General features: G+C 42.5%; 3 protein-coding genes across 4 annotated transcripts in view; all 3 read left to right on the top strand.

The window, feature by feature from the left end:
• Window positions 1-1,528: 1,528 nt before the first annotated feature.
• On the top strand, window positions 1,529-6,065 carry miip (migration and invasion inhibitory protein). Its single transcript, XM_076110901.1, has 10 exons — window positions 1,529-1,663; window positions 1,754-1,847; window positions 1,960-2,162; window positions 2,602-2,707; window positions 2,801-2,912; window positions 2,997-3,076; window positions 3,176-3,302; window positions 3,869-3,965; window positions 4,106-4,225; window positions 4,482-6,065. The coding sequence occupies exons 1-10, from the start codon at window positions 1,529-1,531 to the stop codon at window positions 4,611-4,613; spliced, it is 1,206 nt and encodes a 401-aa protein (XP_075967016.1). The 3' UTR covers window positions 4,614-6,065.
• Window positions 6,066-7,852: 1,787 nt separating this feature from the next.
• On the top strand, window positions 7,853-14,777 carry tnfrsf1b (tumor necrosis factor receptor superfamily, member 1B). The gene is made up of 9 exons (XM_076110592.1): window positions 7,853-7,977; window positions 9,333-9,438; window positions 10,941-11,066; window positions 11,181-11,339; window positions 11,713-11,806; window positions 11,886-12,214; window positions 12,334-12,420; window positions 12,606-12,664; window positions 12,760-14,777. Exons 1-9 carry the CDS (start codon window positions 7,927-7,929, stop codon window positions 13,294-13,296), a joined length of 1,548 nt encoding a protein of 515 aa, XP_075966707.1. The 5' UTR covers window positions 7,853-7,926; the 3' UTR covers window positions 13,297-14,777.
• A 1,173-nt stretch (window positions 14,778-15,950) lies between these two features.
• The window catches only part of trim62.1 (tripartite motif containing 62, tandem duplicate 1), a 30,195-nt gene continuing 20,903 nt past the window's right edge, over window positions 15,951-25,242 (top strand). Inside the window, exons 1-2 of one of the 2 annotated variants that reach the window (XM_076110666.1) lie at window positions 15,951-16,021; window positions 17,229-17,767. In XM_076110666.1, coding sequence (XP_075966781.1) covers window positions 17,360-17,767 — 408 coding nt within the window. In that variant the 5' untranslated portion in view covers window positions 15,951-16,021; window positions 17,229-17,359. Of the gene's footprint in view, window positions 16,022-17,228; window positions 17,768-17,789; window positions 18,059-25,242 lie in introns of those variants that run through there. The other variant, XM_076110667.1, reaches the window with a different exon arrangement.

The following is a 25,242-nucleotide window of genomic DNA, read 5'->3' as shown; positions in this document are numbered from 1 at the left end:
CTGGAAACAACATCTCTCTGACGGTGTCAATCAGAACTCAACATTATGATCTTTGTGGGTGAGCTTTTGCATTGCTTTGCATTCGATTTTACTGGTGCACCTCATCATAAAGTGGCCACTGACTGTAAGATTCAGGCTGCACTGACGAAAGTTAAAAAGCCTAAAATTGCCTTCTGATGGTGGATAACAAGTGAATAATATATAGTCTGTCGCTATTGCTATATATATCTGAGCAAGTATGACTTTAAATACTTATTCTCATAACTCTTTAAAATTTTAACCTCAACTGATCATGTAAACCAGGCTGAGCAGATGTCCACTCATACTTTCATGTTACTCCTGGGCTCATTATTTTTTATCCTGGCACCTCTTGCAGGTGTCATTGTAGGAGTTTCCTCTTTGAAACTTCTGGCCTGAAGTTCAGTCCTTCTTTCTACCTAATGATACCTACCTTGAGTTTAAGTCTGAATTACAGTATTTAACTATTTTGCTTCAGTTATTAGTTAGATTTAGTTAGGCTCAGTTTTTGCTGAAATTGTTGAAAAATGCTTTGTGAATTAATTTGACCTGGCATGATAAATAAACAATGTCATTTTGTGCATAGACTCAGCAGCTCTTGTTATTAACAAATGGTGGAATGTAATTGAGTAAGTCGTAATTTACATTTTAACCAAGCTATACTCAAGTACAATATACTTGATCTCGACTCCACTATGTTTCAGACTAAAATATTGTAGCCTACTTTGTATTCAACTGCATTTCCTTAATGGTTGTTTTTAGCTCTGCAGATTCAGATTTTACTACAAAATATCTAATCATCTGATGTAATATGTTCATGTATTCTATGTGATCTGACAACTTTACTTAAAATGCAGGACCTTACTTAAAGTAGTAAAGGATAAGGGTGTCAATGTAATATATTTTCGATTTTCCAAATCCAATAATAGAACTAAGTCCAACATCGACTTAGTCTGTGTCTCTGTCTGTGGCATTCAGTCCCAAGCCCATTGGCTCCTACACAAAATGTAAATCACATTGCCATGTTTAATGGTTGCTGGACAACACTGTGGCACAGAGATATAAACTATATCAGGCTTTAGCCACAATACTTCATTCCAATGTTGGAATTTGAAGGCAATAAGAAAAATATAGATCACCAAACGACTACTTGAATAGAATATGATTTACAATGTGGTTCTTTAACAGTGTTATTAACTAATCTGCAGTCCTGACCAGCTTCAACTGTGTCCAGTCAGTGCCACTAGTTAAATAAACAGCGCCCTCTGTTGTTCAACATCACGTCCTGTAGCTTAAATCAAATGTGTGTCTGTCCCTTTAAGATAAAACCTTGGACAGTTGCAAAGCATGACGGGTAGAAGGTTCACAGCCAATCACATCGTTGTTGTCAACGCGTCGTTAAGAAGCTGGTGGTGGAGCCCAGTTTAAATCACAAAAGAGTACGAAACATCCGCTTTTTCTTTCCCTCTCAGCTAAATAAACGTGATTTAAACGTGTAATTTAAAAAAAAATGTCCTCCGCCGACCGAGTAGACGTTTTACGAGAGCGTAACAGAGATTTATTGAACCGGTTGAAGCAGCAGCGAGAGAAACTGGAGCGGCTCAGCGGCTGCAGTCAGAGCCGCAAGAGGGAGAGAGAGGACGAGGCTGAGGAGAGGAGGGAGAGAGAGGACGAGGCTGAGGAGAGGAGGGAGAGAGAGGACGAGGCTGAGGAGAGGAGGGAGAGAGAGGACGAGGCTGAGGAGAGGAGGGAGCCAGCAGAGATCCTGACCGATGGAGACCGAGGTCCTGCCCGGGCCGCCCTCGCCAGACCTACAGTGAGATTTGCGGGTAAATAAAACCACAAAGAGAAGACGGAGTGTTTGCTTATCACGTTACATTTCACCGCAAGCCTGTGTTGTGTATGTGATGAATACATCTGATCCCCCGGTGTCTCCATCAGATACGTGCGAGAGACAAACAGGCGTCCCCAGCTCTATTTCAGCACCGTCTTTGACCTCCAAATACAGAAGAGTGACTGCTGAACATACAGCACCATCAGGCCTGTTCAAAGACCGCAACAGACATCCTCTAGTCCACAGCAGGCTGCAGCATATGGACCCATCCACAACCGAGTCCTGTCTAGTAAATCACAGCAAAGAACAGGTAGGAAAACATGTCCTGTAGGGTAAGCAGCACTGTTTACTCACCCGCATGTGTGCTGGAAACTCAGTGGACCTGTCTCTGGAAGGGTTTCTAGCTAAATCTCTGTCTTGTTTTACACCTTGAAATAAGAATAAAATGGCCATCAGCATGATTCAGTTTATTTAAAGCCAAACAATTGCACTGTGAGTCCAAAAGTCCAATAGTATCATTGTTATATCTCCTATATTTTCCTCACTGATCGTGCTCCGTTCACTCACATGAGCTACAGTAGTCTTTTGTCAGAGCACGGTTAAATAATAATTCTGAGGCTTTTTACTGAAGCTTTTTATGAACCTATGGCCCTGGGGAGTTTGGGAGGAGACGCAGGTGGAACAACAAGTAGTGAATTAAGTAGAACATGTTAACTATAATACTCTGCTCCACTTGTTTGTTTTTGTAGAGGCAGGTTCGGAGTCGAGTCACATTTCAGTCTGATGAATGTGAAGAGACATCTGCCTCGGACAGGCATCGTTTGCAGCCACTCCTCGGGTATGACTGGATAGCAGGTACGCCTTTTGGGTCTCTCTGTCTGCCTGGTTCTGTCTTATACACACAGCCGTCTAATAGAGCCCTAACAGGTGATGTTTGTTCCCTCCAAGGAGTCCTGGATGGAGAGGACTCCTTGATAGAGCGCTCTGACGAGTTCTTCAATGACCTGCACACGTTTCGATCGCTCAATAGAGACCAGTGTGTCCACAGCCCACAAGCGGAGTGAGTGCTTCCCCTTTGATTGCCTGGTTTGCCTGTGATTGATGATGGCTTCATTGCATTACTTTTAATTTGCTTTCCTGATAGATTTCCTAAGGAGAACCATTCAGCCGTGCCGCTGCTCACTGACAGGAGCGGTCCAGAGGCTAACACAGATACTCATCGATGTAAGACGGGTCGTTTATTTGAATAGCCTCGTCTCATTTTTCTTTTTATGATGGCTGACGACGCAATTCTCATCTCTGCTCCCTCATCTTTTTGTTCAGGTACGTTTTCTTACAGGATTAACAGCAGACTGTTTCCTGTCCCACTTCACTCTCAGGAGTGCTGCCCCGTGTGCAAAGAGCACAAATCCTCCCAGCCCCACACTACTGCTGAACCGGCTCTCATCAGGTACTGATCGTGTTCACTGAAACTGCCTTTTCTGAGCCCTTAGGAACAGAAGGGCACTCAACGCCTGAGTGAGGCTGAGATATTTCATACTGTGTTATTTTTCCTTGTTATTTACATCTTGTAATCTGAAACAAGTCCTGTCCCGGGCTTCACTTGTACCTCTGTGAATGTCACGGTCAAATATTGGTACCTATTGTTTTCATTTAAACACGTTATAGCAGAATAAAAGGGCTCTGTACCAAGGCTGTGGGGTTCAGTATCCTCGGGGATTCTCAGGAGTCACCCTTTCTCTTTTTGAGGAAGACTAATGTATCAGCTATTGCATAACAATTCAAAAACATAAAACAAAATCATATGAGTGGTGAGTGAGGCAAAATTGTGTGTCTGTGTTCAAAAATGCAGAAACGGGTCGGGTTGGACTTCAAATCTTTCACATTTTTTACCTTCATGTTTTTAAGATACAATCAACAATCAGTTTTAGTTAAGCTGCATTAAAACCACCACGTTTTACGACTGTAGCAGCATGTCTTTTGTCTCATGAGTTTTCTTTTTGTTTTCTTTGTAAGGGTCAGCATCCCTCGCTCCACCCTCCTGCCACCCTACAAGTACAAAGCTCATCGGCGATGCAGCTTTGACCCTTCTGATAGTTTGGGGTTACCATCGGTGAGTGAGGGACCCCACTGAATAACCATTTATGACTTCTTGGCTGTGCCGTTTACCCTCTGAGATCTTCATGTAAACCTGATGTTTAGTTTCACATTTTAAGTGTACTGATCTTCATGCATCTCTCTGGTCCTGTCCAGCACTGTGTCTCAGGCTGGTCGAACACGGGTCAGAGCACGCTGCCGCCGCCCAGCAGCCTCGACCTGCGGGGCAGTCTGAATATGAAGAGCTCCACCGGGTCACAGGACGAGGAACTGGAGGTGACACACTGCAGGCCTCGTACTGTATCTCAAACTTAAATATTGTTGACCTTTTTCACAGGACACATTTTGATGTGTTATAGTAGATAACAGTGAACCAGCATACACAATAGTAAGACCCTGGAACTGGCTTATCTACATGTAATGCACTTGTTATTAATGTTTTATAAAACAGTGGAAAAGAAAAAGGTCAATGTTGAATCTTGTGAGGACATACATGGCACAATTCTCATATGGTGGTTTTCATATTTTTCAGGACTTCTGTGCAGCCAAAGTGTCCGGTAAGATCTCCGACCAGATCTCAGATGTGTCCCGGTTGGTTCGTCACAACTTCCAACACTTCTCTTCCAAAAGAAAACTAGGAAGCATGTTTCACCCTTTGCACTGACGAGCAATCAAAGGTCTATTTTGAGGTGATAGTCGTGGTAAAAATGATTTCCTTTTCTGTGCTCATGTTTTCAGTCTCTGTGTTGTATTTTGTTTGACAATGTTTTATTTCAATAATATTTTCTGTAATTTCTCTGTTAAATTTTTCTGTTAAAATTAGATTTTCTCCATGAAAGAAACAAACAGTGATCTCAAAAGATAATGCGTTGACATTTGTGCCTAATCTTAAATAGATTCATTTGAAACATGAGATCTTTTTTTTTTTTTTTCAAGATTTTAATGAGTTATAGAATGAAATGCCACATGTGATTAATTAACAGGCAGCTTAATTACATGGGAATAACTGAGTACATGACAGAGCAGCCTATTTCATGCTTGCAGAAGTTTGCATTTTATTTGTCCTGATCTGAACAAATGATACAACGTTTGGACAGATTTAGACTTCACATGTGACTGTCGGCAGCCTCGTGGACACAAAGCAAGAGCTCATAGTGTTACGCCACCGTGGAGACGGTTTTAGAATCAACTTTGCTTTGTAAATTTCACAACATTGAGGAAGTCATTTTGAATCCTCTCTGTTGCCCTTTACAGCTGTATGCTTTGGCTCCCAGGTTTATGCATACTTCTGTTTTTAACTTCCTTTGACTCATCCTGACTGTGGGACAGAAAACACTGAGGCTGATGTACAAACTGTACAATGCAATTCACAGGAAACCACAACCATCTACACTTAATGTCAAACACTTAAGCAATGCCAGCGTTGACACTTCAGTGTTTCCAGTTTGCGTCTTGCAGGCTAACACATATTTAAAAAAGTTAGACGGTATAAAAAAAAATGTTCGAGGGCACAAGGAGATGTAATTTTATTGTTATTTGTTTTGTTGTGAAGTTCAACAGGAATATAGTCGTATCTATTTGTTTTGAGTTCCTGGTGAGTGTTGTAGCTGCAATACTTTGATGCTGTAGCACAAACGGCTTGCTCAGAGCCGTGTGCTGTGTTCTGGCAGGCAGATCGTCATCTTAGAACAGAGTCGGCATCATGACATGAGAGCCAAGCTTTGCGTGAGATGAGGCTTTGTGATACTACATTTAAATTTTTACCACAGACAGTTGTGAAGGAAAATGTTGCTTCTGAAACTCATGTCATCATCATCATATCTTCAAATACCCATGTGGTATGCATATTCTTATGCTCTGCTCATTTTCATTGGTCAGCTATTAAAAGTTGCAGCTTTTACCGTGAAACTACAACATCCTAGCGAGAGATCAATAAACTATTATCCAACACTGAAGACTCAGCAGTGATCAGATGATAAAATGGGGCTTACGTGGTAATTATCAAAGGGAGATCATCCAGGTGATTTACTGCACTGGTAAATACTCGAGTCTGCACATAATGGCCATACCAGTTTATTTTTCACGTTTTAGTTTTACTTCCTTTAAATCATAAATAATAAAGTCATTTTCTCAAAGCATGCTCTACTGTCTCAGAATAGAGTTCAATGTATTGTTCTACCTCCAGATAGCCATTGGTTCCCATTTCACACAGTATAGAAATTAACAGGATTTGAAACTTGCTTACATGAGACCAATAACACATCACTCACTGTGAACAGCATGCCTGCCTTTACTGTCTTCAGGTCAGTACAGCTTTCTTCAGACTGATGTGAAAAATCTGCACCACGCAATACGCATTCAAGGATGTGACTTCAGCAAAAAAAGAATGTTCATATCTGCCTGAAGCAAGTTTGAAGTCTTATCGTATAAAAATCGTAACCATTCTGCTGTGCTTTTTGGAATTACTCAGCAGCAGCAGTGTACAAGATCAGTAAACCTGAAAGTAGGCCAAAGTAGATAGTAAAAAAAATCATAAAAAAGGTTTCACTTCTGCTGGTCACGTTTTATGCTGTAGCAACCAACCCAGTTAAACACTGAAGGTATGACAGTAAAAAAAAGAATCACCTCAAAATTACAAGAGACAATACAGAACAAGATAACAATGGATAACTGGGCTGCTCCTGTTGCACTTGAATGTTAAGAATGTGGGAGGGGGAACTTTATTGTGAAATGTCAACGTCTCACACAGGAACAAAGAGTGAGGCATCGGGGCACTAAACTAGGCAGTCGGTCGGTAGAGTACAATACAGTTAAGCTTTGTGGCTTTGTATGACTTTATTTCCACGTGTCCACAGGGAGTTCAAAGAGTAAAGTTGGAGATGACGTAGGCTTCAGTGCCTTGCTCATTGACACTCCAGTAATGACAAATACTAGCAGTCACTTAACCTGGGCCTCTAGTGGAAAGATGAGATTTTATTATGTAACGATCAGCTATACATCCTGCCACAGTGTAGAAACCCAACAGCACGGACTAAAACAATTGCTATTACAGTTGATGTTGCACACCAAGCTGGGCTTTGTTGAACTCCACTGCGTCTGAACAAAAAGAGAAAAACAGCAAGTGAGTCCACTTGTTGTTTTGGTAGGTAGGGGCTTCATTGTTCACTACCTGTCAGTGCTGCGCATTTCCTACCGATTCACACGAATCACACGGGAGCAGCATCGAAAGTCAACTCATTTTCGCATGGTTTCATTTTTCTGCTGCCTTCACACTATTCAAAATAATTTATTAATGATGGGACGGGATGATAAATGTAGAGGCTTTGTCTTTTCAATTCCAGTAGTGGGACCAGGTCATTAAAAGGTTTACTGTACACTGTAGGTTTTTGCAGTGATGCAGATCACCAAACGTTACAGAGAGAAACCCTTTAAGTACACACAGGTGATCTCCATTTAGTTATGTGATTACTAAAACCAATGGGATGCATGATGTGTGTCCTGTTAAAGGGGGTTATTTATGCAAACAGGTAATTCATTAAAATCCCCTTCTGGAGATTAGTTTACTGTTTTTCGAAAAGTCACATTTAATCTGTTTTGATTCAACTTCCAAGGGGGATGTAAATACTTTTTACAGACTGTGTTTTTCCTCTAATCAGCTGCAGGTAAAAAAGAAAAAGAAAAGATAAATGTATTTATTTTATGCTGTATATATATATATATACATAATAGACTTCTACTGTCTGTCATGTAGAAGTACAGTATGAGTGTTCAACCTCATCTAAACTCTGTCAAACCTCATAATGCTCATTCAATCATCAGTGAATCTAGTCTAGAGCCATTTCCTTCCTCCAAACTCTCGACTGACTTCAAGGAAATTGTTGCTGTTCGCACAGACTGCCGGCCCGCCTTTCTGAAATGATCAGTGCACACGCTGTTGGCTGTATCCTCGACAGGCTACAGTTTGCTTTGAAGAGGCAATGAAGGACATACTTGTACTGCTGGTTCTGCTGAATGCTCAAACTCTTAAGGTAGGTTTTGTGTCTGTAAGTCTGTCGTGCATGTTTGCAGTGTTTATCAGGGACTCTGGACAGGTTGGCTATCAGCCAGCGTCCGCATTCTTCTGCTGACCAGCGTACTGCTTCAACACAAAGTGAATTGTTAGATTACATTTCACTTGCTTGGATTCATTCAAGGAAGTGTGAAGTTAAACAGGCATAGCAATTAAAAAAATCTGCTTTTGAAATATGTGTAAAACAATGTTTGCGCCATAAATCTTAAATGTAAATCAATGCATTTGATCTTTTAAAGATGTTTCTAGTCTTACTTACTTTATCACCCGTCATGGAGGAGAGGGGGGGGGGGACACAGAAAAGAAATGAAAACATTTCTTTTCTGTGTCCATGCCAGTTTTGTCTGGTGTGTGAAAAGGTTACAGTAGAAAGTCTTACTGTGGTGAACCTGTATGAATATTTGGTTTCAATTGCTTGGCATCTGATGCAGTTTCAGACTGAATATCTCATTGTTAGGACACCAGCAGCAGGTCTGTCTTCTGTTGCCCGGCAGCCTTTTGCATGTCTATGAAGAGGATGAGTTTGTTTAGGCATGCAGCCAGGAGAAAGCGGAAAACAACAGAATGTTCTCTTCGATAAGCTGACAGTAATTGATAACGTGGAGCTTCACAGAAGTTTATCTTTGTCATCACATCCCGTGCTACCAGTGGTCACACCACAGAAGAAGTAACAAAGAAGTTTGCCGAGGGCTTCCAGCTTGCCGCCTCTGTTTCCTGTTATACGAGAAATACACTGCTTCTGTCAGCATATTCTAACTTCTTCATGTCATTGGAGGGCACTGGGAGACACTTGCAACTCTTATGCACAGGACAGGTGTCTCATCAACTGTGCACTATGTCGTGACTTTTCAGAACACCAGTAATGTAATAGCAGCTCTATTTGTGATATTTTGGGATGTCTGAAGGAGAGGTTGTAGCTGCATGTGTGCATATTTCAGAGGGCCCCGCAGACAGGAAGAGATACTGTTGAGGTGAAATGCACCTTCTACAAATTCAGAACAATGGCTGCCTGTTTGACCATGCCTGCGGCTCAGGCCGACAGCATTACCAGAAAGGAAAAGGTGGGCGCAGGTGTGGGTGGTCTGCGACTACTTTAAGCTCATTTTTAACTGGTTCTGTTTAACTGTTGTCAAACAATGACTTTATTGTAGATTTTTTTTAATTACTACCAGGAAAAATGTTAGGCTGATACCAAAGTTGGCCTACATGGGTCATTTCAAAATGACATTACAAGAAAAGACTTTAATGTTCTTTGCTCTCCTCATCTGAACACCACTAGATGAGTTGCTCTTATGTGTTGTCTCTTTCCCACAGGTCTGCTCTCAGCCCTATCAGGCAGACTCAAATGGAAAGTGTCTCAACTCAACAACAGAGTACACGTTGGATGATTTAAATATATGCTGCAAGAAATGCCCCCCTGGTAAGTGATGTCCTGTATACACAGCAAGGACTGCAATTTGTAAAGTTTCTAAAAATACTCAATACTCAACGCTGTACTGAAAGACAAAGCTGTGGCGGTGCAGAAAACAAAAGGTTATTTGGTGACACAGGCCGTGAAAACGTGTTAGTAAAAGCCTGGGCGTGGAGGTGTGACATTTTAACACCTACAGTAGCTCAAGACATTCATCACTTTCCTTGTTTCATCCGAAGAGACTACATGAAGCAAGTGTTTTGTGTACATTTGTTTAAAGTAGGGCTAGACCGATAATTGGTCAATATATCTCACACAGTATCAGTACATGTGTGTAAGTTGATAATTGATGAGAAATTGCACTACATAAGTTACAAAATAGTGTCACTTAAACGTACTTTGTCCACCAAAGAAAAGTACATTTTTTAAGTGTCAAATGCCCCATGCAGTGTAGTTTGCTAAGCCCCATCCCTCCTTTGCCTGTCAGATGCTGCTCTCACAACACAGGGTCCTATGATTTCAGACAGAGGAGGACAAAAGCAGCTTATCGTTGATTTTATTGTCTAAAATGACAACTATCATTAGCAGATTTCATCAGCCAAATAGCTGATTAAGCTAATGTTAGCTTCATGACTGGGTTGTCATGTTTTCTTATTATTTGTCAGATGTTTGAAATAAATCGATCTAATCGGTTTGATCTAACCTAATGCTGTTTGTTCGTATACTCAAACAGCATGTTTTACTTAAAATGTTAGAGACAGGCCTTTAGGATGAGGACTAACCAATGTGTTCGGCACATGTAACACTATCTTGGGTAATGTTGTTGTGATTGCTGGAGTGTAAACTTCAAACCCAATAGAGCAGGACAAAGCTGCTAACATTAGCCTAATAGCCTCCAAGATCAACTATACTGTATAGTGCTAATCGTGAACAGGGCTGTTTTTGTTATAATGTAAAATAACCTGTCACTCCACAAAGAAGTAGGACACAGTTGTAGCTCATGATGCACAACAAGTGTTTCACCTCGCAGCTTTGCAACGTTGCAGCTCATGAGGAGCAGGAATCGAGACACATTGTCGAATGTATTGCAATTAGTATAGACACGTTCTATGAAGTGTTTTCATTTAATCTGTTCTCGCCACACCTTCTCAGTCTTCTTATAAAGATTTGGGCTATAAAAACTGGTCATTATTAAAAAATAGTAATCAGTTACCTCCCACGACATAAACTGCATGCAAGTATTCTGTGTCTGTATCACCATTTCATCTTGGACTGTGATTAACAACACCATTTTAGGCGTGAACATGTGATGTGTTTTAATCAAACCAACATCAACGGCATGGTACTGTGATGCACAGTGAAAATGTATGAGGAATAATATGAAATGTATCGTTTAATCTTCACACTTTTTGTCTATTGGTGGAAATTTTGGAGTTACAATGCTTGTGTGCTGTTATAAAAGGCATTTAAAGACAACTAACAAGAGGGTTTTCATTCATATGTTCTAACAGGACAGCGGCAGACACAAGAATGCTCTAAAACTACTGAGACTGTGTGTGGACAATGCCCAACAGGCCTGTACTTGGACAGCTGGAACTACGCTGACAACTGCTTCTCCTGTCCCAGGTGCAAAGAAGGTCAGGAGCTGCACTGTTAAGAATGCAATTTAAAAAAAATACTTATTGTTTTGCTTTATGTTTTAACACATAATTGTTCCTGTAAGTAAAACATTATTTTCTACATACAACCAGCCAAAGGTCTGCAGGAAGTTCAGAGCTGCTCCTCTACTGCAAGGTCAAGATGTGTGTGCCAACCTGGGATGTATTGCATCATGGACTTTGATGACCCGTTCTGCTCAGCGTGTGGACGGTACAGGAAATGCAAACTCGGTTATGGAGTGTCTGTGCCAGGTACAGCAACTGCTATTTTTCAATTGTTTGTGTGTTTACCATAAAATACATATATATATATATTTTAATTTAGACATTAACGCATTGATATTCAATTACATTTATTGCAAAATTACAAATGTCAAGAACATGTTTACAGTTTGAAGAGGTTGGACTCCTGTTTCATTGACCATCAATCCATTAATGTTTTTATATATTGTAATAACTATATCACATCCATCATAGTATTGGTTACATCTGTCTCTGCGGTCGATATCAACCACATATCCTGTCAAACTTGTTACATACAGTATGCATCATTAACTTTTAATGAAATGGGATGTCTGATAGTGAAATGTTAGTAAATGGCAACATGTTTGGGTGTTGTTCTCAGGGACAGTCAACGCTGATGTGAGGTGTGAACGGTGCCGCAGTGGGACGTTCTCTGACACAGTCTCTTCCACAGACCGCTGTCTGCCCCACACTGAGTGAGTGAAGCATAAAGTCACATCTGTACGCAGCTGTTTGAAGCTCAGATCTTTGATCTCTCGCTCTGTTTCTCCCCAGCTGTCATGGGGGGGTCGTTGTCAAAAATGGCAACGCTACCTCGGACACCGTGTGTGAACCTGAGGCGTATATGTCCAACATGTTGCCTCAAACCTCAACACAAGGGCCTCCCACTGAGCTTGTGTTCACGACTACAATCACGATGAGCACAGCGAGGACCACAGCGAGGAGCACAGCGAGGAGCACAGTGGTGAGCACAGTCTCAGCAACCTCAGACTCCAACGCTCCGCGTCGACCGACAGACACCACACTGTCTGTTAGCCCGTCTTTTACAGAGACGGTGTTCAAGTCTTCGACAAAACCAGGCACAATGCCTGACAATACATTGGGTACGGTAACTGATTCTGTGTTTCTCAGCAAGTCATCGTGAGAAAACTGTGAGGTCTAATCAATGTGTCATCTCTCTCCTTCTGCCTCCGTGTTTTGTTTCTGTTTACCTCTTTCTTAGCTGCAGTCATTGCCGGTGTCTTTGGGTTTTCACTCTTTGTCATCGTTATCATCCTGCTGTGCCTTTGTAAACCAGTCTGGAAGAAAGGTAACTGCATCCTGTAAAAAAATTAATCGTGTTCTTGTTTTGTGGGAAAGCTATGATTTATATCTACATTATTTTGATCTTCAACTTGAATGATAATGACCTATATTTGTCAACATCTTCATCAGGAAACCTCATCGTTTGTTTTCACTACCTTACTAATGGTTCACATTGCTTTTTTTGCACAGATGAAGAAGGATTTAATCCTCAAGTAGACGCAAATGCAAATTGTGAGAGTGGTGATAAAGTGAGTCTTCCGCATTTTTCTTTTTCTTGACAACCTTTAAATATAGTTCCGTAAAGAATACTGAGAATCAACCTCTTTCTGTCTTTCTACTGCAGATCAATCAGGGTTATTTTAGGCAAACCCAGCTGAATTATATCACAGTACCCTCACCAGAACAACAGTGTCTGCTGCAGAGAGGGGAAGCCTGCAGTGACCACAGTCAGTGCAGTAACAACACTGAAGCTTTGACCCGAACAGACGGTTCCAGCAGCCAGGAGTCCATCGGCCCTTTGCAATCCACCATGGCTCTTCACAATCCACTCTCTGCCCAGTCGGAGCCCATGACTTTACTTTCCAATACAGAGACTGTCCCCCCGCAGCCCAGCATCCCTACACAGTCCTCCTCTCAGCCCACCAGCCCACAGGTCATCAGCCCCGTGACCACCAGCCCCCACGTCAACGTCAACATCACTTTCCACATTGAAAACAGGTCTTGTGGGACACCGTCTGTCACGCCCACAGACTCGATGCAAGTTGACTCTAAACTCCCCTTTGGAGAGGAAGAGGAGTCATTTAGCATCCCGCATCAAGAAGCCGGCAAACAATCACTGATGTCAGTGCAGGAGAGTGAAAGCTGCAGTGTACCTGCGTGAAAGACTGATACATCTATTTGTTTGTGATAGAACAGGGGTGTCCAAACTTTTTTCAAAGAGGGCCAGATTTGATAATGTGAAAATGCCCAAGGGCCAACAGTCCCTGCTGACATTATTATTAACAATGCAAGTAGCCTATACATACATTGTTATTTAATAATTTTATTTTCACTGACAGCAAATAGCAATGTAACCAAATGTAAGCAGCTATAATCACTATTTTAAAGTGATTAGTGACTCATCTAAAACATTTAAAAAAGGAATAACTTCAATAGAATCATTCTATACACTGTAGCTTCTTTACATTCTATTAGAATGTAAAGAAGTTACATTCTGATACAATGTAACTTCTTTACATTCTATTGGAATGTAAAGAAGTTACATTGTTGCCTTTTCTTTTCTTTTCTTCCCACAAGAACGTAATTTTGTCAGGTTGATAAAAAAAATGTCACTTTACTTCCTGACATTGTTATTTTACTTCAGGGGTGTCCAAACTTTTTTCAAAGAGGGCCAGATTTGATAATGTGAAAATGCCCAAGGGTCAACAGTCCCTGCTGACATTATTTTAAACAATACAAGTAGCCTATACATACATTGTTATTTAATCATTTTGTTTTCAATGACAGCAAATAGCAATGTAACCAAATGTAAGCATTCATGTGTGAACACATCTCAACAACTATTCTGCCTTTATTTCACATCTTGAAAGTCAGAGAACACAAAGAACAAGCCATCTAAAAGCTAATTACATAGAAACCGATCAATATTCTCACCTCAAGACAATCTTAAATATGACTTAGTGAGGGTAGTGAAAAGTTGTCTCACATTTAAGTTCAACACACATGAAACAGGCTAACGAAACAAATCAAGTTGTCTCTTAGTATCTGATGATAGCTCTTCAGTGTTACGAGCCAGGCAAACATTAGCAAACTCGGTCTTCTTCTCGGGGCAATTATGTTTTCTGCTATTTTCATAACACAGTCTTTGATAAACTCACCTTCCGTAAAAGGTTTGTCATGTTTAGCAATTACCATGGCCACTTGGTAGCTTACTTTGATGATGTTTTCCTGTGAAAAGGACCGCTGCTGTGAGGTCAAGTTATCTTGGAGTTGCTTCACTTTTCTAGCACGGTCGCTCTGATAGCTTGTTGTAGCATTAGCATGTTTGGTCTCGCAGTGTCTCTTTACATTATATTCCTTAAACAAGGCAACAGTCTCATGACTAATTAGGCAGACACAGTTGTTTCAGTTTTCGGTGAAAAAAACATTGCGATCTCCACCTCTCCTGGAAGCCGGACTTTGGACATGTCTGTGATAGAACATTGAAAACAATCTGACTGGCAACAAGTTGCATTTCATAGCAAGTTTCTTATTATGAGGACAACCAGACTAGCTTAAACCTTCTATTTCCATATCAAACCCATGAACTGTCACTGTGTGTTTATATATGTATATACAGTAAATAAAGATGTAAATATTGTCTTTCCTTGAGTGATGTCGTGAAAATACAAGTAGTAGTAAATTAAAAGGGATATAAATTATGATCTGCAGTCTCCAGTCATCATAAGGTAACTAACATATCTTTACAAGAGAGTAAAATGTAATCCCGACCTCCAACCTTTCCCATATAACAATATTTAGATCTTTTGTAAAAGTTAATGAGTATGTGTAAAGAATACTCGAACACAGGTCCTGCAGTCATAATCTTACTTATAAAGACATAATAAATTAAGTGAATTAAATGTACTTCACAAGTAAGAAATACTCATTAGGCAGCTGAAAGGCTGTCTGTTTTGAGTTATGACTGTATTATAACACAACTATACTGATGCATCACTGTGGAAGCAACATTTTCATGTTGTAGCTTGTCATTGTGGAGCCAATTCTAACTGCCTTATGTATACTTGTGGCAAATTTTATTATAAGAATGCATTATACTTTATTTTAGTTCATACAATATTTTGTACCCAACATAATAATAGGCAAAGCAAATACATCTTTACAAAATTGTAGTGGAGTTAATTGTACAATATTGCAATTTGAAATGTAGTGGCGTCTTAAAATAAAGTATAAGGTTTTGGGACTCACAATAGATCAAACTCACAAAGATTAAAAGATTTTACAACACATACTAACGTGATTCTCTCAAACCTCTCATGAAGGAGCCTCCACCTGTACTGGGAACAATAAGGTGTTTTCTCCTGACACCTGCTGGTTGAAGGTTGACACTGCAGCCTGTGGAAGCCGGCTCATAAAACGCGTTTCAGTCAACAGTGACAGTACATTTTTATAGCAACTTCTACACACTTATTTTATTTGTTTAAAAGCCAAACAGCTTCTTATACAAATCCAGTAACAGTTCGTGTATTTTAGCGTGTTTATTTGTTGTAATCATGGTAGCTAAGCAGCGATGCTAAGCGCGAGGTGAGGAAGTCTGAGCCACTCCATTAATGGAGGGAGTTAAACTTTATGTTGTCATTTATTAAGCCTCGTATCCCCTAATCAAATCACTCATGATCCTAAATTTAACACAAATCTTGTTCTATTCCTTTTGACTTTCCCTCTTGTAAGGTATTTATCGATGAACAGCTGTAATCCTTTAAATATTACGTTTGATAACACCCCCATCGATCGATACAGTTGGTTGCGTCTGTTGCCGCTGTGAGCTGCTCTCTTTCCTGAAAGACACTCGCATTGGAGCCGCCGATGTCGCTGGAAAGAAGTCGGTGAGTTGAGTCTTTCTTCATTCCTATTATTTTCTTCGCTTATGTATTGACACATGTAGATACATTCACCCCTCACCTGTTCACCCCCTTTTTAATATGTAGCTTATTAAATTAGTTTGGCCCCATTTCGTGTCTCTGTCCCCTCTCATCCTCCCGCTGTAGTGTCGTGGTCCTGGTCGGGTATGTTTACAAAATCCAGCTTGCAAGCAAATGTAGAGCAAGCCCATTAAAATAGCCTGTATGCAAAGTTACAACACAAGTGTTGTATCGACAGTTTGTTGTAGATGGTAAGAAGTAAAAAAAAAAGAAAGAAGAAAAAAAAAAAAGAAGCTCAGTCCGGGCTGTCCGGATATCGCCTAATAATGGGAATTTAAAAGGAAGCTTGTTAACAACGGGGTGGGAGGAAGACAGCAGCGGAAATAACACCGCTGCAGGTGTTTCCCTGTTTCCTTGTTGGCTGGTGGAGACAGTTTGCTGTGGAAATCAAACAATCCTCCACAATGAGAGTGGGAAAGGATGTAGCCAGGTGGAGAAGTATTTAGATAAAAGTATCAACATATTCAGGTGTTTCCTCAGGTAAGGAGGGAGCTAACAAAGTGAAGACTAGATTACATCTGCTCTCTTGAGAAAGCTAAATGGAATTACGTTACAATTTAGTTGTTTTTGGTAAGAAAGTAAGAGGTTAAAAGAGCAACCTGGTACTTCTGATATTAGCTTGTGCACTTGACACTTATTTTAAGTAAAAGTGCTTCCAAACAGGGCGACAACTCTTTTGATTATCCATTAATCTGCTGATTGTTTTCTCAAGCCATGAATCGTTTGGTCTGGAAAATGTCAGAAAGTTGAAAAATCTAATTTTCCCAGAGCTCAAGGGACATCTTCCATCTAGTTGTTTTGTTCGTCCAACAGTCCAAAACTGTCCAAAAGACGTTGAATCATAAAAAAAGCTGTGAAAACTAGCAAATACTAACATTTGAGAAGGTGTAACCTGTGAATTTGTTGGCATTTTTGCTTAAAAAGTGCCAGCCAGCTATGACAGCCCACTGAAATCCCTTAGAGAGACGTTCGATGTTTCACTGGCTCTCATTGAAGTGTGTTTCGTTAATGTGTAACCGAGAGAATCTGGCCTGTTAATCATTTGTTTGTTGTAAATATATCATTTGAGATTAATGGCCCCTTATTGTTTTTGTTTGCCATATTTCAACAGACAGAATAAAGGTTTCTGAAGATCTCGGCATCATCACATGGCAGTGAACCACTGACCTGCAGATTAAACCAAAGTACACTCAGCCCCGGAGCATTGCCCCTGTCGATGCCGCTCGGTCTCCGTCTTTGCAAATGGCTTGCTGCTTGAAGGACGAGCTCCTCTGTTCCATCTGCCTCAGCATCTACCAGGACCCCGTCAGCTTTGGGTGCGAGCACTACTTCTGCAGAAGCTGCATCACCGAGCACTGGAGCAGGCAGGAGCTTCACGGAGTGCGGGACTGTCCCGAGTGCCGGAGGACCTTCACCGATCCCCTGCTCTCGCCGAGTCTCAAGTTGTCCAACATTGTGGAGCGCTACTCGGCCTTCCCGCTGGACGCCATCCTCAACGCTCAGCGGAGCTCCTACCCCTGCAAGGACCACGAGAAGGTCAAGCTCTTCTGCCTCACCGACAAAAGCCTGGTGTGCTTCTTCTGCGACGAGCCGGCGCTGCACGAGCAGCACCAAGTGACGACTATCGACGAGGCCTACGAGGAGATACAGGTCAGTTGTGGCGCTCGCACTCTTTGACAGCTCATTAGCGAGGCAGAGGCTGATATTTTCTTGGAACCCATCAGCACTCTGCGCCACATTCAGGCAGTTGCACTCGTTCGCCCCGCGGGAGCTGCCCAGACAGTTCATCCTCAATCCTCTCCTGCCACAGAGCAGCTTCACTGAAGCCGTTTAGGGATTTTGTGCTTTGCCCCGGAGTAGTTTGGGTCCAATAGGTGCTCAGGAGTGAAACGTATCTCATTTACTTTTCCCTTGCCGATGCCCACATTACCTGGCACATCGGTGAGTTCAGTTGGGTTTCATTCCGTCTCTGAAATAAAGTGAATAAATGTAAAACCTGATCATTTAAATCCCGGTTTAAATTAATTTCACACATTGAACAACAAAAAATGCAACACTGATGATGTGGATGCACTGCACTTGATAGTATTGTCATATTGTTCTGAGTGTTTCCAATGTGTACGTTGGAAGTATGGTGGTATGTCTCAGTGAAGGGATTTTGACATGCGAGTGCACCGGCAGATGTAACGTGTAAAACTGATCCCATGAAGTTCAGATCAGTGATATTTCTCTTGACAGTGACTTTGTAGATGTGAGCTCACTTATGAAGCTTATGTTAACATGTCGTATGTGTTGACACCGAGTCTTATTTTCCACATTAACAGGAGCAGCTCAGCGTTCGCTTTCCTCTCTGTGTTTGGGATAATTCCATTCCCACAGAGCCAAAATCCAATAACTGTGAAACAAAGCTCCTAATCCTGTTCCTTCTCTGCTCCAGTATGCAAAGCAACACATTCCAGTCTTATTTAAAGGTCTCTCTCATTCCTTCAGTCCGCTGTTACCCATGTAGATATTGAGATTTGCTCCATTTAATGTAATCGTTCACCTTGCTGTCTTCTTGGCAGATAGCAAGGTGAACGTTATGATAAGAAACAGACCAAAGTGTGGATTGTTGACACTCAGCTATGCAGTTTTGAAGGGATTAACACTCCCCTGTTGCAGCGACACTCATTGGATGTCACCCTAACATAATCTCTGCTTTAGTTTCACAGTTTTGATGATTCATAACATTGAGTTTAATGCTACACGATCGTCTTCGCCACAAGCCTACATTTTTTTTAAATGCCACAGACGTTGTAACTTTGAGTGTTGCTTTAGAAGTCCTCCCTTGCTGCAGAGAGACTGTATCAATGAGATTGACTATTCATTACACTCACACTTTCAGGAGGGTGTAAGAGGTATCTTCGACACCCGGCAAGCTCAATGCGCTCTCACTGCTGTGAATCCGTGAGCACAGGATCATGTGGAGACTGCAGCTGAACCATAAACTCAATCTGATGCAGAGTAGCGAGACAGAATTAATGGACGTTTTGTCATTTATTGAATGGCCAAAAGATTTTTCAGAGATTTCTACGGTCTGGTGTCGGCCGGATTGACAGCCGTTGGAAAAACCGACAAAGCCAATCAGGGTTTTGTAAACTGGATGAAGAATCAGGTCCTCGTCTTTCTTTGCCGGAGCCGGAGAAATAGCAATGTGAAGTGTAGCTAACACGTGTTACTGCAGCTTTCACGTTGACTGAAGTTTAATACTTTTCTTGGTTATTATCTAAACTGCTGATTACACTGGATTTACTTCTTTACCAGCTACAGTAGCGGTATCTTTTTACACTATGAACATGTGACCCATCACACACACCCTTACTTCCTCTGTACTGCTCTTGTGTATTTGTATATTATCTCATAATGTTTCTAATCATTTACACTTGCTAGCTTTTTTTGTTATGTTCTTTAGCTATCTGATCTTATTTTTCTGTGATTTTTGTTGTCATATTTCTTTACTCTGCTGTTCTGACTCCTGCGTCTAAACAAATGGCACAATGAATAAAGCCTGAATCTGTTCAGGCATCAATTGAGGTAGTTGTGAGGAGAGAATTAAAACAAAAGACGAGTTAAATAAGTAGAATACATGTGAAGTTAGAGAGACTGTTGGTGGGTAGTGTAGAGCTGCAGCGGTGCCCTCCTGTGTTCTGCATTGAATGTAATTACCAGCGCTGTGAACATCAATGCTCTCCTCCTTGATTTCCAATCAGGCTCTGCACTGGAAGCCTGAGAAAGGTCAAAACCGTGTAATCTTGGAGCAGAAGTAATTAGGCCCAGCACAAGATGCTTCTCTTTTCTTGGACACCAGCTTGTCCCTCTGCTTGGAGCTCTTTTCAAGGCAGCGTTCTGGCATTCTGTATTCTGGCAGGAGCTTTGGAGGCTTCCCAGATCTACAATACTGAAGGAGAGTACGAGCACACAGAGGCCCCGTCGGAAACAACCCCGTCCCACGACGAGCTTGGCACGCTCTCCTTTTGAGATCTACAAGTGGGGTGGTTTGTTACGCAACGTCTCATCATTTCACCAGGCGAACGCAAACATCAGAACAAGGAGCCCATATAATCATTACTTCTTACTTACAAGTTTACTTATCGTTTCGTTTTCCCTCCCGGAGCCGACAGGAGCCGTGTGTCAGATGGAAACAAATGTGTGAGAGCTGCGCCTGCGGGGCGCAAACTTCCCTTTTAGCGTCAGGCTCGACAATGCTTAACTAAAGTGCCAAAACAACATGGCGAGGATGTGTTAAAGTGCAGCAGCAATCAGCCCCAGAGTTTTGACTATCTGGGCCAGAGGGGCGCATGCCGTGCCAGCATGGTGACCTCCTTTTAAAATGAATCTCAAGAGTTTTTGTTGGGTGTAAAGGTTTTGGTAGGGCGAGAGCCAAAGCTTGTTTTTGTTAAACACTTTGGCGCATGGCATTCGGGATTGGCGAGAGTTGTCTCTAATTCTACGATGCTTACTCCTCTGCCCCCGTTAGCGTGACATAACTCATCATTCGTGTGGCTCTGCACAGCTGTGACTCGCTCACAAAGACGGGGACGAGAACTTGTGCGGTCTGCTTTCAATTTGCCAGATACTCTGTGAAGAGTCATGATTTTGTTCTGTGGGGAAAACCCACCAAACAAACCCTGATGTCTGAGTAATAATTGTTCACCGTTGCTGTCCATTTCCGCAGCAGTGTTTGCTCTTAAGTTACGTCATCCTCTCTCTACATCATCCGCTAGAGGAGCGGGATGACACACACATCGCCTTGTTGTTAGTAACCCGTCTCTCTTCAGATATCAGAACACTGATCATTAGTGTGTTTCACAATCAGAGTCACTAGGATAACAAAATCACATTTCAACATCCACAGTACGCAGACATGAACTAAGCCCTAGGATGGGCCACCATGATGAAACACCGAATCATAACAACGTAGTCTGTCGTGATCCAGAACTGCCGCGTGTCGGCCCCGATTGTTTTCCGATTTCTTTTGGTGCTAAATGTCATCGCTGTCGATGCGTCATCTCGCGTGTGTTTATCATTCATGGCTTATATTTTACATAAGCTGTAATTCACTTTCACAACACATTTGAGCACCAAAGCCTTTTGATTTTGATTCACTCAAACGGACCAGATTCCCAAAAGGTTTTAGATGTACGCACTCCTGTTACGTCATGGCACCACTGCTGTCGACTGTGTGTCCACAGTGTGTTCGGCTGGCCGGTGTCCACTGACGAGGCCGGGCCTGTAATCTTCTTAGCCTGGCGTGTCGCTCCGCTGACCTCCGGCCCCGAGTCTTGTTGCTGAGTTGAGAGCTTTACCTCCTGTAAACACTCCTGCGGGCCAAATCTGTACCGCACAAACACATCCAGCGCTCGGCCGTTGCAGGTTGACACACGCACATCTGGCAAACAGTCACCCGACACATAACTGCTCGCTTGCTCGATGTTTCTTAACATATAGACATTAAAGGTGGGTTGGAGGAGGATTTGTCATTCGCGTCAGGGAGCGTAGGTTTCACAGGGAACTAATGCATTCTGATTAGGGGTTTTATTCCAGCAGTCATATTGGAACGGCATTAAACACCATTTAAACATTATGTTCAGGAGCAGAAAGCACTCTAAATGCAAAATCTCAATTAACAATAAAATCAAATCTTCTTGAACTGAAACATTAAACTGAGCCACAATCAGCCCTCTCAATCTCCAGATTCTTAATGCACTCCAAGCAGTCTCATCATTTTAATCCTCTGTTGTTTTGTTGTGCGGTTATTTTTGTGCCGTCAGTCTTACTTTGAACTTATTGAATGAGGTTAGAACCAGAGAGCCACACTTCTTATCTACAGAGCCGCATCTCTTACCCAGTACAGTACGTGCTCTGGGAGATAATGCCCTTTTTTTCTTTTAGGCTGCATGTGTAATGGTGATGAGATTACATCCCTCCCTCAGTCGCGCTACACTTGGAGCGCTGGCGCCATCTTAAATAGAGGTTGGCTGGATGCTGTAACCTTGATTGAAGCTGGACGAAGCTGCGCACTTATTATCGCACCCACTGTGACCTAAAGTTGGCAGTCAACTGCTGCGGAGGACAAAGTGGAAGCCACAGCAGCCGCCGTGCCTTAATTGTGATGATGGAGGCTGTCAGCGGGCCGTGTGCGACCGCAGTACAGCAGAGCTAGACGGACCCATCCAGCTGTCTGCTTGCCCTCGGGACGTGTTTCCGCTCTACTTGACAGCGATGTAAGACCAGATAAGAAAGGAAGTAAGACTGCAACCCCTGGTTATACATGCATATTTGGGGGGGGGGGGGCTTAACTTTGTTCCACAGAGTATAGATGGTATAGCAGCTGTGCAGTAATGCTGGTCTCAAGCCCACGCAGCTGAAGAAGAATTAAATGATTAGTGGTGTTGAGTCACCCACACAGACCTGTCACTCAAAGTGTCCAGACGCACCTGTGTGCTGTCCTCTATTAACGGCGTTCTTACACCTACTTCTTCCCTCCCTGTCAGACAACAAACAGGGGGTTAATCATGAAAACGTATTGTATTGTTCTCGCCTGCCTCGCTGTATCGCAGGGGTTGGTGTTTGGAGAAAGGAAGAACGAGCATCCTTTTGAAGTGTTCCTCTGGTGGTTTTAAAAACATGGCTGTCTTTCACTCTCCGACTGTCACAGCCCAGCCGAGAGCTCTCTCTCTCTCCGAGCCTGCCATCACCACGCATGGCCGTGCTGCTGCAGTAATGAGTCAGGCAATTTCAAGGGCACCCACGGCTGCCATCTCCCCTGTGGCTCGCCTCAGACTGCTCCCCTTTCTCTCTAGCAGCTCCATTTCGCTTTCGTTCTCTTTTTGTTTCTCTCTCTCTCCTGTGTGCCGTCTTCTCTCTCGGTAATCTTCTTGTTTCGAAGGTATGTGCTTTAGTAAAAGCCAATGGTCTTGTTTGGTCACCAATTCTTTTGGGGAAGCTATTTCCCAGTCACCGCCACCCTCTCACCCCCAACTAAACAGATTTGTCCAGCTTGGCGGTCAGTCAGGGTGGTGTGGCAGAGAGAGAGAGAGAGAGAGAGAGAGAGACTGCGTTCATGCGGAAATGGAGCCATGAGGGGAAAAGACAGAACAGTCATGTTTCCATCAGAGGAGTGCTGGCATATTGTCCTCGTCCAGAGAGAGGCAGTAGCTTGTTTTGCACTTACTACTGATTCCACTGATGATGCTCGAGGCAGAACGGAGCGGATCTGCATGTTTACTTCAGCCCGTGCTGTTGTCTGATCAGCAGATAAACGGCTGCATTGGTTGGAGAAAGTCGAGCCACACACTCGTGACATTTTGTCTTGTGATCACGCTGGCTTTAGTTAAGCGAGTCAGATGTCGATACATCTGTTGTGCATTACAAATGTTTACGTCGGCTTTCTGCACAGAGGAGTCAGTTTTTGCAGTTTGACGTGTGTTCTCCTGCAAGTAGTTTTGATAGGGGGCAGGAAACGTGCCCGTTAAAGATGTTCTACAGCCACGTACTGTAAAGAGAATACAGCTCCGTTTTCTAGTAATTTAAGGCTAAGATGATCGTAAAAGCTTAACAGCTGTTTCTCAAAAGCATATAAACTAATGATACTCTTAGACTAACCAGTAAGTCCACACCTGCCCGTAGATGGCTAACGGCGTCTTAAGAAGCTCTTGAAGCTTTTTTTTTTATCATAACCACTTATTCTCTCCAACAAGTTTGAAGTAAAATTAGTTCTAATAATGAAATAGATTTTGATTTGTGCCAGTTCTTGTTGCCATCTTTCTTTTCCATCTAATACATTTATCTTTCGCCGCAATACCACTTTCCAGATTTTATGTTTTTAGTCTCCATATCTTCTCTTTTATTTAAAAGGGTAAAAGTCAAATAGCTGAAAGGCATTCGTTTTAGAAATTCACTTGCACAACCTCAAAAATAGCAACACCTGAAGAGGCGTGTGTTCTGCAGAAGTGTCTTACGATTTCTGTTGAAATACACAAGCTCCCACATGTGATTCTTTCCGTGATTCATTGTGAATCAATGCATTGTACCGGTTGTATGATGTCATTAGTGGAACATGTACGTGTCTGCCAGTTGAACCTGTCGGTCACAGCGGTGCTGAGGGTGTCGTAACTGGTCTGGCAGGCCGGAGAGGAAGGATCCACGGTGGAGAGATGTAATGGTCATCTCACTGGATGAAAGGGGAAGTGCTGTCCTTAAAGTTGTGCAGCTTAAAGTGAGGCTTAATGCTGAGCTCGGGCCTCCCTAAAGGGAGGCAGATCAGCAGGGAGAGCCGCCTGCACACCAGTGACACCGCTATAAAGATTTCATTAAAGGAAAAAGACCAGAGAAAGATGTTACTTTCTCTCTCTCAGAGGTAGAATAGCCTTTTTAAAAAAAGTGGTGAATATGAAATGAGAGTCTGAGGAAGATTACTTTTGTACCGAGACAATTTCAGATTTTAGTAAATGTTAAAAATCCACACGAGTGGTCGCATTATTAAGGGTTCTCTGCTTTATAGTTTCGTCTCTTGTCAGTTTGATATCCGGGTGGATGTGAACTGCTGTACCCAGCCGTTGCAGCCATGAGGCTATGAGCCCTGCGTTGCTTGATTAGCTGGGGAATTAAGACGGATTACAGCCATTGTTCTCTGGGGGTTGGGCAGGGCCGGACCGGGGCTGTAATCTCCTGTAATTCCCTGCGTCTGTGATTTGCTGCTGATGATTTAATTAGAGCTGCTGCTGATAGGAGCCCTCCTTTACAGCTCCCAATGGGCCAGACTCAGGTCTGACCCGCTCTCTGAGATAACAGGTCGCTGGAAGGGAGGGAGGGAGGGAGGGAGGGGAAGGGAAGGAGCCTGAAGATGTTTACCTGTTAAATACCTCTTTTGTCTAAATGAGAGGGGCCGGAGATGATCGATAGGCACGCTCAATCTCAGGCCCTGTCCACACTACTCCGTTTCTCCTTGGATGCAGATTTGTCAAATAGAAACGATCTCCGTCCACACGGGAGTTTCAGCATCATTCTCGAGTTGATCTGCGTCCACAAGGCAGCCTTCGAAGGCGGACAGCACGTGACCATTAACGTACACTGGGCATGCGCGT

The sequence above is a fragment of the Anarhichas minor genome, unplaced genomic scaffold (genome assembly GCF_050575085.1).
Source record: "Anarhichas minor isolate MPS153535 unplaced genomic scaffold, ASM5057508v1 ptg000043l, whole genome shotgun sequence".
NCBI classification, from domain to species: domain Eukaryota; kingdom Metazoa; phylum Chordata; class Actinopteri; order Perciformes; family Anarhichadidae; genus Anarhichas; species Anarhichas minor.
Note: the sequence above shows the minus strand (reverse complement) of the source record. Positions and strands in the feature narration are given on the sequence as shown.

What these genes read in the sequence shown, in the direction of transcription:
- miip (XM_076110901.1), top strand. Translation starts at nt 1,529, where the DNA reads ATGTCCTCCGCCGACCGAGTAGACGTTTTACGAGAGCGTAACAGAGAT. An exon ending in TAAATCACAGCAAAGAACAG is followed by an intron (nt 2,163 to 2,601) that starts GTAGGAAAACAT and finishes TTGTTTTTGTAG; the next exon opens with AGGCAGGTTCGGAGTCGAGT. An exon ending in GCTGAACCGGCTCTCATCAG is followed by an intron (nt 3,303 to 3,868) that starts GTACTGATCGTG and finishes TTTCTTTGTAAG; the next exon opens with GGTCAGCATCCCTCGCTCCA.
- tnfrsf1b (XM_076110592.1), top strand. Translation starts at nt 7,927, where the DNA reads ATGAAGGACATACTTGTACTGCTGGTTCTGCTGAATGCTCAAACTCTT. An exon ending in TTATGGAGTGTCTGTGCCAG is followed by an intron (nt 11,340 to 11,712) that starts GTACAGCAACTG and finishes TGTTGTTCTCAG; the next exon opens with GGACAGTCAACGCTGATGTG. An exon ending in TAAACCAGTCTGGAAGAAAG is followed by an intron (nt 12,421 to 12,605) that starts GTAACTGCATCC and finishes TTTTTTGCACAG; the next exon opens with ATGAAGAAGGATTTAATCCT.